Here is a 12,746-nt window from a genome sequence, read left to right on the forward strand (position 1 = left end):
TGTAGAGTGAGACTCTGTTTTAAGTGTCTTTCAAATCTCTCACGGTACCCTGAGCAGTACTAGGTCCCTGTTGGGAATTTACTAAATGCTCATTCCCTGCGGTGAAGAGAAATCTAGTTCTGGGACCTGCCTGTCTCAAGACTGGTTTCTTTCAGAATATGATTCTTCTCTCTCTTCATTGGGTAAAGTAATAGTTTCAGTTGGCCTTGCTCATGTTTACCTGCATTTTAAATTTTCTGTTGTAGTTTCTTTCCCCTCCTGTTCCTTGGGAATTATTTAAACAATTTCCATGGTATACATTCATGGATACATAGAAGTATGAACGAATATGGGAAATAAATCTCTCTCTAGTTCACAGTATGAAATGGATAAGCCAAATAGGAAATCTGGTTTCATTTGTGAAAGTCAAATATAAGCTGTTGCCTGATATTTTTTCTGGAGAAATTGGCTACAAAAGACCAGGGACATTACCTGGTCTGTACTTGGATGGGGACCCAAATTATGTTGATTTACCCCTTGCCAGGCTTACAGTGGGAATGGACTGTCTGTAAACATATTGGGTATAGACTCAAAAATGACCTGTGATGGGGCTGAGGGACTAGCCCAGATCAAGAGAGGTAAGTAATATTTAAAATCCACTTAACCAGATCACATCATAGAATTTAAAGCCATTTTCTCATAAATATTTCTTTAAGTAAATTCACAAAAACTTCTGAAGAATTTGTTTTCTGTGTGAAAATCTTAGTCTATAATAATAATTTTATTTCATAATGGAAATGTATGGGTCAAAAGAGACAGATTTCCTGTTATAAAATGAATAGGTCATGGGGACGTAATGCACAGCATGGTGCTATACTGTTACTAATACTGCATTGCATATTTGCAAGTAGCTAGGAGAGTACGTACTGAAAGTTCTCATCGCAAGAAAAAACATTTTTGTAATTGTATGGTGATGGATGTTAACTGGATCTATTTATTGTGTTGATTATTTTGCAACATGTACAAATATCAGATTATTACATTGTATACCTGAAACTAATATGTTATGTCCCCATTAAAAAAAAAAGTTATAGGGGCCGGCCCGGTGGCGCAGATGGTTAGAGCTCCGTGCTCCTAACTCCGAAGGCTGCTGGTTCGATTCCCACATGGGCCAGCAGGCTCTCAACAAAAAAATAAATAAATAGACTGGTAACGGCGGTTATCTGAGAGAACTAAAAAAAATAAATAAATAAAAAAAAAAAAAAAAAAAAAGTTATAACCCCATTAAAAAAAAAAGGCAGAAAAAAGTAAAGAAATGTATGAAGACTTCCTGTGGGAAAGCATTAAGGGCCAAAAACTTCTTTTTTTTTTGTTCGATAGATAATCTCCCTCTCAGTGACATGATTTTCTTATTTATAAAAGGGAAAGAATAATCCCTAGGCCCTAAAAAAACTTCAAGACAGGAAGGAAGAGATTTAATTATTTTTTTACTTTAATTTAATGGTTTGTGAAGGTGTTTTGGAAATAAATTTTTAATAGATAGGAGATAGAAGTTGTTCAAAAGATGTATTTATGTGAAGTTGGGACATATTAACTATGGCATCTGTATTCAGGTATCTGTTTTCCAAAATAAGTACATTGTTCCCCCTTAAAATATATGAGGGGAGAGCAAGATAACTCTTTTGAGTAGTCCTTATATAGAAAAATGGTAAAAATAATATGTAAGAACAATAAAAAGTTTGCATTTATTTAGTACTTTTTTTTAAAAGATTTTATTGGGGAAGGGGAACAGGACTTTATTGGGGAACAGTGTGTACTTCCAGGCCTTTTTTCCAAGTCAAGTTGTTGTCCTTTCAGTCTTAGTTGTGGAGGGTGCAGCTCAGCTCCCGGTCCAGTTGCCGTTGCTAGTTGTAGGGGGCACAGCCCACCATCCCTTGTGGGAGTCAAACCGGCAACCTTGTGGTTGAGAGGACGCGCTCCAACCAACTGAGCCATCTGGGAGCTGAGCGGCAGCTCAGCTCAAGGTCCCATGTTCAATCTTAGTTGCAGGGGGCGGAGCCCACCATCCCTTGCAGGACTCGAGGAATTGAACTGGCAACCTTGTGGTTGAGAGCCCACTGGCCCATGTGGGAATTGAACCGGCAGCCTTTGGAGTTAGGAGCATGGAGCTCCAACCGCCTGTGCCACCGGGCCAGCCCCCTAGTACTTACTTTTGCTAGACATTGTTCTAAAGGCTTTACATGTATTAACACAGTTATTCCTAACCTTATGAGTTTTAGCTACGTTTTAAAATCTTCATTTCACAGATTCGGAAACTGAGGTAAGGTTACTTGCCCAAAGAGCCAGTTCCAAAGCCTGTGTTCTTAACCAGTAAATTTAAGTGTAGTTGTTTAGAGGAATGGAAGTCATTCTAAGCCATTTCCCCAACTCCAGGCCCCATTAAGGTATATATTTAGTTGCATGTATAGGGTTAATTTTTGATTTTGTACATTCTGTGTGTTTGACAAATGTATAATGACATGTATGCAACTTTATAGTATCATGTAAAATAGTTTCACTGACCTAAAAATGCTCTGTGCTCCACCTATCATCCCTCCCTCCTCCTGGCCCTTGCCAATCACTTATCTTTTTACTATTTCTGTAGGTTTGCATTTTACTGAATGTCATATAGTTGGGATCACACAGTATACAGCTTTTTCAGATTGACTTCTTTCACTTAGTAATATGCATTTAAGGTTCCTCTATGTCTTTTCATGGCTTGATAGCTCATTTCTTTTTAACACTGAATATTCCATTGTATGTTCTACCACTTATTCATCCATTCATCTAATGAAGGACATCTTGGTTGCTTCCAAGTTTTGCAATTATGAATAAAGCCACTATAGACATTTGTGTATAGCTTTTTGTGTGGACATAAGTTTTCAGCTCTTTTGGTTTGGGTAAATACCAAGGAGTGTGATTGCTCAATTGTATGGTAAGAGTATATTTAGTTGTGTAAAAAACTGCCTAATTGTCTTCCAAAGTGACCGTCCCAATCCCACCAGCAATGCATGAGCGTTCCTGTGGCTCCCCATCCATGTCAACATTTGGTGGTGTCAGTGTGTTAGATTTTGGTCATTCTAATAAGTGTATGGCAGTACCTCCTTGTTTTAATTTGCAACCCTAATGACATATGGTATTGAAAATCTTTTCATACGCTTATTTGCCATGTGTTTATCTTCTTTGGTGACATGTCCAGATCTTGTGTGCATGTTTTAAATTGCGTTATTCCTTATCGTTGAGTTTTAAGAGTTCCTTGTATATTTTGGATAGCAGTTCTTTATCGGATGTCTTTGGCAAACATTTTCTCCAGTCTGTACTTGTTTTCTCATTCATTTGAAAACTTATTTTTCAAAAAATTCTGATTCCTAGATTCATTTGCCCTTAGGACGTGGGTATTGGTAGGGCTTTTGGTTTTGGCTTCAGATTTTGGGAGTGCCCATATAACAGCGTCTAGTCTGTCCCCTAAATAGTACTTAAAAAAGACTGGAAGTGTTAGACTATATATAGTTAATTTATGGATTTACCGCTGTTGTCTACTTATATTCCGGGGAAAAAAAGTCACACTGCTCATCTCTCCTCTTGAACCAAGCACTTTGGCTTTAGATTGCCTTTTGGTGACTTATTTTACCTTTAAATAATCCTTGGTATTCACACTGAGCTGTTTCCTTCGGCTTCATTATAGTAGCATCATGGTGAGAGTGGACCATGGTGACATATGGCCCTGGGGTACTCTGTTTGGGACGGTGCTTTCACCTGGAACTTATGATGAGCTAATAAGCCTCACAGTTCTTGAAGAATGGTAGCTGCATCTTCATGGTTTCCACCAATTCCAGATTTGGAGCCTTCTTGTTTTTCCTGTTGACATCTTTTACTGTTGAATGAAAATGGTATCTTCAAAGATGTTTTTTCATAAAACCTCCAGACAGTTATTTGAATGTGGGTAAAAACACTGACAAAGTAACATTCTGTTGTTTTTCTTCAGAATCCACTGAGCTCACTCTGTTCAGCTGTGTGTGAACAGCAGGAAGAAATAACATTTGGACTGGATGTGGCCTTGCTCTGTCTGCATCTCTGTTCCCACTTCCTGCTGGGGCACTAGAAAGAAAGGTTGAGTTTTGTGGAACATTTTCTAACTAGTAAATGGATGGCAGCCAACTCAAGTGTTCTGATGAAGAGAAACAACTCCTCCTTCTTCAATCCCTGGGAATTTAACCCAGACAGATGTCAGGAGTCAAAGAGAATCCTGCCACATTTTCAGCTTTGCTAATATAGAAGTCAATGAATGTAGAGGGAGAAGTATAGAGCTGGGAGCAAGATGGGGAATGGGGTGGGAATGGTACAAGGCCCTGACGTTTCACTACTTCCCGGGTTCTTTGGGCCCTGTGTCTGATTATTAGAAGCGTTAAACAACAACAAACAAAACAAATAGTTCACTGGCCAAGAAGTGTAACTGTAGCTTCTAAGTCATAGGGCAAGGTCACTTAATCTTCACAACGAACTTCTGATATAGCTATGAAATATCCCCTTTGTAGCTTAGAAAACAGAGGCTTTATCTGATTAACGCTTTGAAACATCTTCCTGTAAAGGGAAGGAGAAAGAATTAACATGCATGGCCTTTCTTCACTATTTGCTTGCATGTCTTTCCCTTAAGATTAGGGCCATAGCAACTGTGTACCTTCAGCATGTAGCATTGTACCCAGTGTACAGTAAGCACTTGAAAAAGTATTTGAGTGAATGACTTTTCCTTAGCAATCTTTTTCTGGAACTGAATTGATTCTTGTGAAATGGTGGAGAACTTATGTGTGTTTGAAACGTTTTGCAATAATTTTAGAGTAAAAAATAATTCTAAATCTGCTGTGGGAAGAAGGACCACAGTGACATGCTCTCTACTTTTGTTTTCGTAGGTGTTCCAGGATTTGGGGACGGAAGTCCTCTCTGGAGCTGCCCAAGGCTATAACATATGCCTCTTTGCCTATGGGCAGACGGGCTCCGGAAAGACATACACGATGCTGGGGACCCCGGTGAGTACAAGTATTGGAATGAGACAACGTCCCAAAGCCGCAGCAAGCCCGGATCCTGCATTGCCCTTGCCACTGAGAGAGAATGTGCATTTCATAGTCACCTTTAACAAGATTGAATGGGTCCTCTTCTGTATTAAGAATGGGTTTTTCAGCAGTTTGATTGAAAGGTAAACTTTGAGTAATTAGCTCTCTTTATTAAACCCTGAAGAACGTTAGAATTTTACAACTCACTTTGATGAAGCAGATCTTTTGTCAGTCCTGAATTTCTCATGTCATGGACAAGACCTGGACTGAATCTTAAGTGCTGGCTGTGCAGAAATGAGCCATGTGTGTTAGACCTGAATGTTAGAAAGAAGCAGGAGAGCCAGCTAGTGGGACAGGAGCTTTTGAAAGTGTGTAGGACTTATGGGAGCCTTCTTTTATCATGGAAAATTAGAAGGGTAGAGTCCCTTAAGAATACCTCTTTGTTTTAGGTTTAGAAGTCCCCTGGTGAGATGAACTGCTGGGGCAGGTGACAAATAACATTACACAGGGACATTCTCTAGGACACTATTCCTCCTGAAAAGATTATTTCTGCTGCCTTGGACCCTGCCCATTGCTTAATATGTCCATGTTTAATGTGATTTTATATTGAAATTTAAAGAAGAAAATGCCCATTAAACCAGGGGTATAAATCCCTTAACCTGAGTATAAGTTAGCACTGGATCCAAGATGAAAAGAGAAGCTACTTCTCTCTAAAGATGCATTTTGAACACCCTTGAACTCTAGTCCTCTTGTGTGTGTGGAGATAGGTGGTAGGTTCCGGGAGGGGACACGGTGGTAAAGTGGGTTTGTCCAAGAAGGATGTAACCTTCAGTGCCTGAAAAAGCATCCCTGGTATTGCTACCGGTAGCTTCTCCTTTCTTCATTCTTGTGGTGGCGCTCTGCCTCTCCTCTGGTGCATTCCTCCCATGAGTGTTTCCTGAGAGCACTGGCAGATAGAGTCTTCTACACACTGCCAGCTAAACTCCCTGAAGTGAAGAGGCTGGCACAGGGGCTCGTGTGCCCACCCCCCTGCTGAGGGCGGTTACTGGGTGTTGGGGGAAGAGCATCACCGTGAGTGAACAGTAATGCTGTCCTTTCTTCTGTTCTCTAGGCGTCTGTTGGGCTGACGCCGCGGATATGTGAGGTATAGACTCTCTTTTGACTGGATCCTCTCAAAGTAGGTTTTCTTTGTACACTCCCTTCAGTGAAATTCCAACCCTCTTGTTTGTTCAGGGTCTCTTCCTCAGAGAGGAAGACTGCGCCCCACTGCCTTCCTCCTATAGGATCAAAGTAAGGTAGGAACCTATTGGCTCTGGGGCCTAAAATGTCTCTATTTCCACTTCAAATTCTAGCATGTTCAGCTGTCTTCTTTGCTTCCAGAGTCATCCAGAAGAACGGAGAAAAGCCACAGCAGAAGTATCATGCAGAACAGGGAGATGAGAAACATACTTAGGTCTTTGGGTTGTAGAAAACTTAATTCCTATTCTCAAGCTTAACAAGCAGGTGTTTCCTTCTTTGTACTAACTTGCCCTGGCTGTTTGGTCTCCTTTCCTTCACTCTCTGTACAGTTTCATAGTAGCTTTTAGATTTTCTGTTCTTCAGGTCAGTTGTTCCCAAACTCTAGTTCCCAGACTAGCACTGGCTACTCCAAAATGAAGTTTTAACCAATCTATAGTGAAAATGTTGGCAGGTTACCAATTGCCCTTAATTCTCTGTATTCTATTTGTTTTTGGTGTTCCATGTCCTTTTTTAAAAAAACTTGAGACATAATTCATATACCATGAAATTCACACTTTTAAAGTGTTCAGTTCAATGACTTTTCCTGATATTTACAAAGTTGTCTGGCCATCATTGCTATTTGATTCCAGAACATTTTCATTACCCCAAAAAGAGTAAATGTCATTTTTTAAAATTAAATGATTTTGAACATTATTTTTACATTTTTTTGAGTTTGCAAAGTAAAAATTTGCAAACATGTGTGTGTATAAACATATACATGTATATTAAATGTTTTATTGTCCATGAAATCTGGGAACCACTGTTCTAAGAGACATCTGGGATTCCTGTGTTTAAATGAGACATTTAAAGAGAAATAATTTATAAGAAGCATGTGCACAGTTTTGAGTTGGAGCGGTTTTTTTCTGACTGCTGACTCCAGGTAAACATTTGTATTCTGGTGAGGAAGACCTTTCTGTGAGAAGTCTGCTTTCTTGACAAGATTTCTTGTCAAAATCTTTACTGATTTTAATGAAGAATTGTAGCTGTTATTGTGTTTAAAAGGGATAAAATGCCAGTAGATACCTATAAAATAGAACATATCTTCAACAGAATCCCATGTATAAAACAGATAAAACGAGAATTGTCCTACTTAAATTAGGGGTGGGGACTAGAAACCTTATCACTTAGCTCCCTTCATTAGCTCTTGAGAGGCCTTCACAGAATACTAGAGTTCAGAAACCACATTTGAAAACCATTTCAAGCAAGCTTGGAGACTGTGCTGTGGCAGCCTGAGCAAGGCGCAGGCTGGTGGCTGTACACCCCAAAGCCATGCGGAAAGAACCTTTCGGAGGCTCTACTGGAATCAGCACTGATGTTGTAAACCTAAAACTGTGAAGTGCGCATATGCCAAAAACCCTACTGTGCTCATGTAGGAAGAGACTCAAGGGGGAGCCTTGGTGTGATCAAGGTCTTAGAGGGGCAGAGATGGAACTGGAACAATATTAGAATCTTCTGGTTCTTAGTGTGGTGTTTTCCAATTTAGTTCAAAATCTAATTGTGTTGTCTGTTTTTTCAAAATCTTACTGTGTGCCTTTTTCTGCATGTCTCTAGTTTTCTGGAAATTTATAACGAACGAGTACGGGATCTGTTGAAGCAATCTGATCAAAAAAAGTCATATACCCTGCGGGTCAGGGAGCACCCAGAGATGGGGCCCTATGTACAAGGTGAGCCACTGTGGTCCTGGAGGTCTGAGGCCAAACCGGAGCCAGGGAAGCTCTGCTAATGGTCATTTATTCATTCAACAAATGTAGAATGAATACGTACTCTGCGTCAGCCCCTGTACTAGACGCTGGATATGGACCATAAATAGAAAGGACAGTCCTGCCCTCACAGGCAAGCTTACAATCTTGTGGGGATGAGTCAGAAAACAAGCACTCAATTACAAGTTGTGAGAAAGGCTAATACAAAAATAAATCGATGTAGTGATAGAAAAGAACATTGGGTGTTGTAGGCAACCTCTCTTCATGGGGCAGCCAGGAAAAGCTGCTCTGAGGCAGTAACTTTTTAAACTGAACCCTGAGGAGCCATTCATGTGACAAATTGGTGTAGTGAGGGTAAGAGTGTTCCAGGTAGAGGGAGCAGCATGACCTGGAGCCCTGAGAGAAGGGCTTGGTGGCTTCAAGGAGGTCAGTGTGTCTAAAGCATGTTGAATGAGGGGTAAGTGGCATGGAGAAAGGTTGGGTCTGCGGTGCCAGATCCAGCAGGGCCTGGACTGATTCCCAGGCTAGTTAGCCTCCTTTTCGGGGTGCTTTCTCTTCCATTGGTGGTGATCGGGGGGTGGGGGGATGTCAGACATGGGGTAGGGGCTGAGCTGCCTCCTCATCAAGCATATTTGATGTTTGGTATCATCTGTCTTATTCCATTAGTCTAGGTCTTGCTACGTATTAAGTAGAAACTATTGTGTTCATCTGTGGAGGAAGTTTTCACCCTTTCAGGCCACTTATAAGAAGTAACACATACATTTTATGCTCCTAGTCTCTTACCAATAGGTTAATTTAAATCCTGACAAGGAGAGGGACATGAAAGATTAAGAGCTGGTCTCCTGTCTAATTAGGGCATGGCTGATGGGTGACTCAGCAGATGTGCAGTCATGATTCTACTGCTAGTGTCTTTCCCCAAATGTTCCATCATAACGGCAGTCTGGAAACAACAAAATACCATTTACTTGGCTGGGAGCCAGTTGGAGTTTTCTCTCTCCCCAGATGCTGGCCTTATTTCTCTGGGCTTCCATCTTCTCCTAGTAGATAGCCTGGAAAATGAAACACTGACAAATTGCCTCTCAAAGATCATTTTGATGTGAATGTTTCTTTTTTTTTTCAATTAAAATTTATTGGGGTGACAATGGTTAGTAAAATTACAAAGGTTTCAAGTGTACAATTCTGTAATACATCATCTATATATCACATTGTGTGTTCACCACCCAAAGTCAGTTCTTCTTCCATCACTATATATTTGACCCCATTTACCCTCATCTACCACCACCACCCTTCCCTAGCCTGGAAATTTTTGGCTCTCTGGTTACTCCTCTGTGCCTTCAAGCGGATGCCTTTTATATTTCATCCAGCTTTTTATGTTGTTGTTTCAGGACCTTCTTTTTGTTTTTAAATTTTTTCCAGTTTTATCGAGGTATAATTGACATATATCACTATATAAGTTTAAGGTGTACAGCATAATGATTTGACTTACATATGTTGTGAAATGATTACAACAAGTTTAGTTAATATCCATCATTTCATATAGATACAATAAAAAGAAAAAGCAAACAATATTTTTTCTACTTGTGATGAGTACTCTCAAGATTTACTCTCTTAATTCTCACATATACCACACAGCTGTGTTAACTAAACTCATCATGCTGTACATCACATCCCTAGTACTTAATTATTTTATAACTGGAAATTTGTATCTTTTGATTACCTTTCCCCAATTTTCCCCCTACCTATGATAATGACACATCTGATCTTTTCCTATGAGTTTTTTTTCTTTTAGATTCCACATATAAGTGAGATCATACAGTATTTGTCTTCCCCTGTCTTACTTATTTCATTTAGCATAATGCCCTCAAGGTCCATCCATGTTATTGCAAATGGCAGGACTTCCTCATTTTTTGAATGCTGAATAATATTCCATTGCATATAGATACCACAATTTCTTTATCCATTCACTGATGGACACTTAGGTTGTTTCCCTCTCTTGGCTATTGTGAAAAATGCTGCTATGAACATGGTGGTACAGATACCTTTTTGAGTTAATGTTTTTATTTCCTTTGGATATATTCCCTTGTCCAGCTTTTTCTAATAGTCTTTAGTGGAAGTATTGGCTTATAATCTCTAATTACTATAAGCAGAATGTCTCCATCCCTGGTTAAATTTTAAAAACTCTTTATTATAGAGAATTTTGAACACACACAAAAATAGACTGCTATAAAGAATCCCCATGTATCCATTACCCAGTTACAATAACCATTAACCCTTGTCCAGTTCTGTTCTTTATACATTCCTGTCCACTTTCCCCATCCTATATTATTGTAAAGCAAATTCCAGATGTCACATCAATTCACCTGTAAATATTTTAGTATGTAGCCCTAAAAGATAAGGAATATTAAAACAAACAAATAGCCACAAATTTAGTATCACTTCTAAATAATTCCTTAATAAAAGAAAATCCAGTCAGTGTTCAAATTACTTTGCTAATTTTTAGTGTAATTGTATTCAGTGATGAGCCTGTGAAATTGCTTTGCTATTGAATCTCTAGTATAGAGGTTCTCTAGCACAGTTATGAAGGCCGTTTTTGATTTGGTCAGTAACCAGCCATAAAAACTTACTTTCACGTCCTTAAGTCATTCTTCACTTATCTAAATCGTACCCATTTTCCAGCGGCCAAATTCAAGTCTCACTTCCTCCGAGGAGCCTGCCCTGACTCCTCCTCTGCCCTCCTTAGCATTTATTATCTGTCTACTCCTGTGGCTCTTGGCCAGATTGTCCGTATAGTATAATTTCTTATGGGTGTAAACTGTGGGAAGATAGGGACATGTGTACTATATATGTTGTATGCCAAACTGAATTTACCATTTTGTGGGAAGATAGCATCTGTATACTTTAGGAATTTAGTGAGGGCCAAATGAAGTAATATATGAGAACATTTTTTTATAACCCACATAGCAAAATTGCAAGGGATTATTACTGTTTTTGTTGTTAGCATAGCTACTGTATGAATGCTAGACTATAATCTCTGTGAGGGCAGAGACCTGTGTTCCCAGAGCCTATTGCAATGCCTGACAGTAGGCTTCCAAAAACTCCTTGTTGACTTAATTTACTACCTGAATAACTTTAGCAAGTTCCTTCATGTCTATCAAATGATATGAAATCAGAATGATAAAGACCTATAGGAAAAGGTTAAACTTTACCAAAACTTTTGTTTAATATCTTTTCCCCCCTCACAAATCTGATAGGTTTATCTCAACATGTAGTTACCAACTATAAGCAAGTGATTCAGCTCTTGGAGGAGGGAATAGCAAACAGGTAACAGGTTTGTTTGTTCCTGTCATTCTTTTTAGCCTCATTCTTCTGTCCTGTGTTCTCATACCCCTTTGGAGTGTGTGATGATAGTGATGATACTTCTCTCTGTAGCTCCTCACATTCACAGTCAGGAGGTTTTTCTCAGAACAGTAGTGTACCCAGGGTAAAGTGCAGAGACTAAGTAAGATCTATTGCTCTTCTCACTAGTAATGAAGCTGGAGTTTGTTTGGGCTATAATAATACCGTTTCCCCCAAAATAAGACCTAGCCGGACAATCAGCTCTAATGGGTCTTTTGGAGCAAAAATTAATATAAGACCCAATGTTTTATTATATTATATTATATTATATTATATTATATTATATTATATTATATACCCGGTATTATATACCTGGTATTACATATTATGTTATATTACATTATGTCACATTATATTATATTACATTACATTATGTTATATTATATTTATTATATTATATTATTACTATATTTACCTGGTCTTATATTATAGTAAAATAAGACTGGGTCTTATGTTAATTTTTGCTCCAAAAGACGCATTAGAGCTGATTGTCTGGCTAGGTCTTATTTTTGGGGAAACACCGTACTAGGCAGTAAGCCCAGACGGTTACTCAGTGCTTTGTCTTACAATACACAATTTCTGCTATTTTGATCAAGGAATATATCCTTGCCTGCATTTTTCTCTCCTTGGGCTTAATAGAGATAAGGACCAATACAGTGTAAAATGTTTCAGAAAACCATTTTTCTTTTAGTTTTGCATACTTTTAAAGGTTACCCTAAAAGACTGTTTGAATCTGCTATGAAATATGTAAGTGCTGTTTTCTCTCCTAAAAGCTATCATAAATTGTGATAACATTCCTTATGTTAATTACTATGAAATACCCAAAATGTTCTTAGTGTATGCCTGAAAAGATAGCTTTTTTTGTGGGGGAGGAATTTAGAGTCTTCTATTCACCCTATAGCAGGTACAACTTAATTGAACATAAAGGAAAAACTGTTAAGTTTAACATTCTGCTCCTTTGGTTTCATGGAAGTCTCCTGGAGGCGCTTGCTTCTGGTTTTCTGGATACCCTGAGTTCCTTGATCCGTAAAGTGTCAGGCTTCACCTTTTTACCCTTAAATCATGAGAGCAGCCTGTAGATTTTGACTCTCCTTTGATTCTCTGGTTCCTCTGAGAACAGAAGTCAGTGAGATGCCCGTAAACTAAAGCGTGATTGACTTAGATTTAGCTAAAGAGAAGGCTCTCCTGATTTAACATGGGAATAAATTTCTAAGGGGGACTATGAATTCCATCTGGCTTACGCATGAGGTGGATGTAATTCAAGATCTCATTTCAAAGGCCTTTCTGGCACTATAAAATTAACATT

General features: G+C 38.9%; 1 protein-coding gene across 1 annotated transcript in view; it reads left to right on the forward strand.

The window, feature by feature from the left end:
- The window catches only part of STARD9 (StAR related lipid transfer domain containing 9), a 99,034-nt gene that overhangs the window by 46,826 nt on the left and 39,462 nt on the right, over positions 1–12,746 (forward strand). The window contains 6 exon segments of the mRNA XM_081048425.1: positions 4,926–5,042; positions 6,178–6,210; positions 6,300–6,361; positions 7,896–8,061; positions 8,063–8,069; positions 11,296–11,365. Of these exon segments, the coding sequence (XP_080904551.1) occupies positions 4,926–5,042; positions 6,178–6,210; positions 6,300–6,361; positions 7,896–8,061; positions 8,063–8,069; positions 11,296–11,365 (455 nt within the window).

The sequence above is a fragment of the Rhinolophus hipposideros genome (genome assembly GCF_964194185.1).
Source record: "Rhinolophus hipposideros genome assembly, chromosome: 5".
In the NCBI taxonomy this organism is placed as follows: Eukaryota; Metazoa; Chordata; class Mammalia; order Chiroptera; family Rhinolophidae; genus Rhinolophus; species Rhinolophus hipposideros.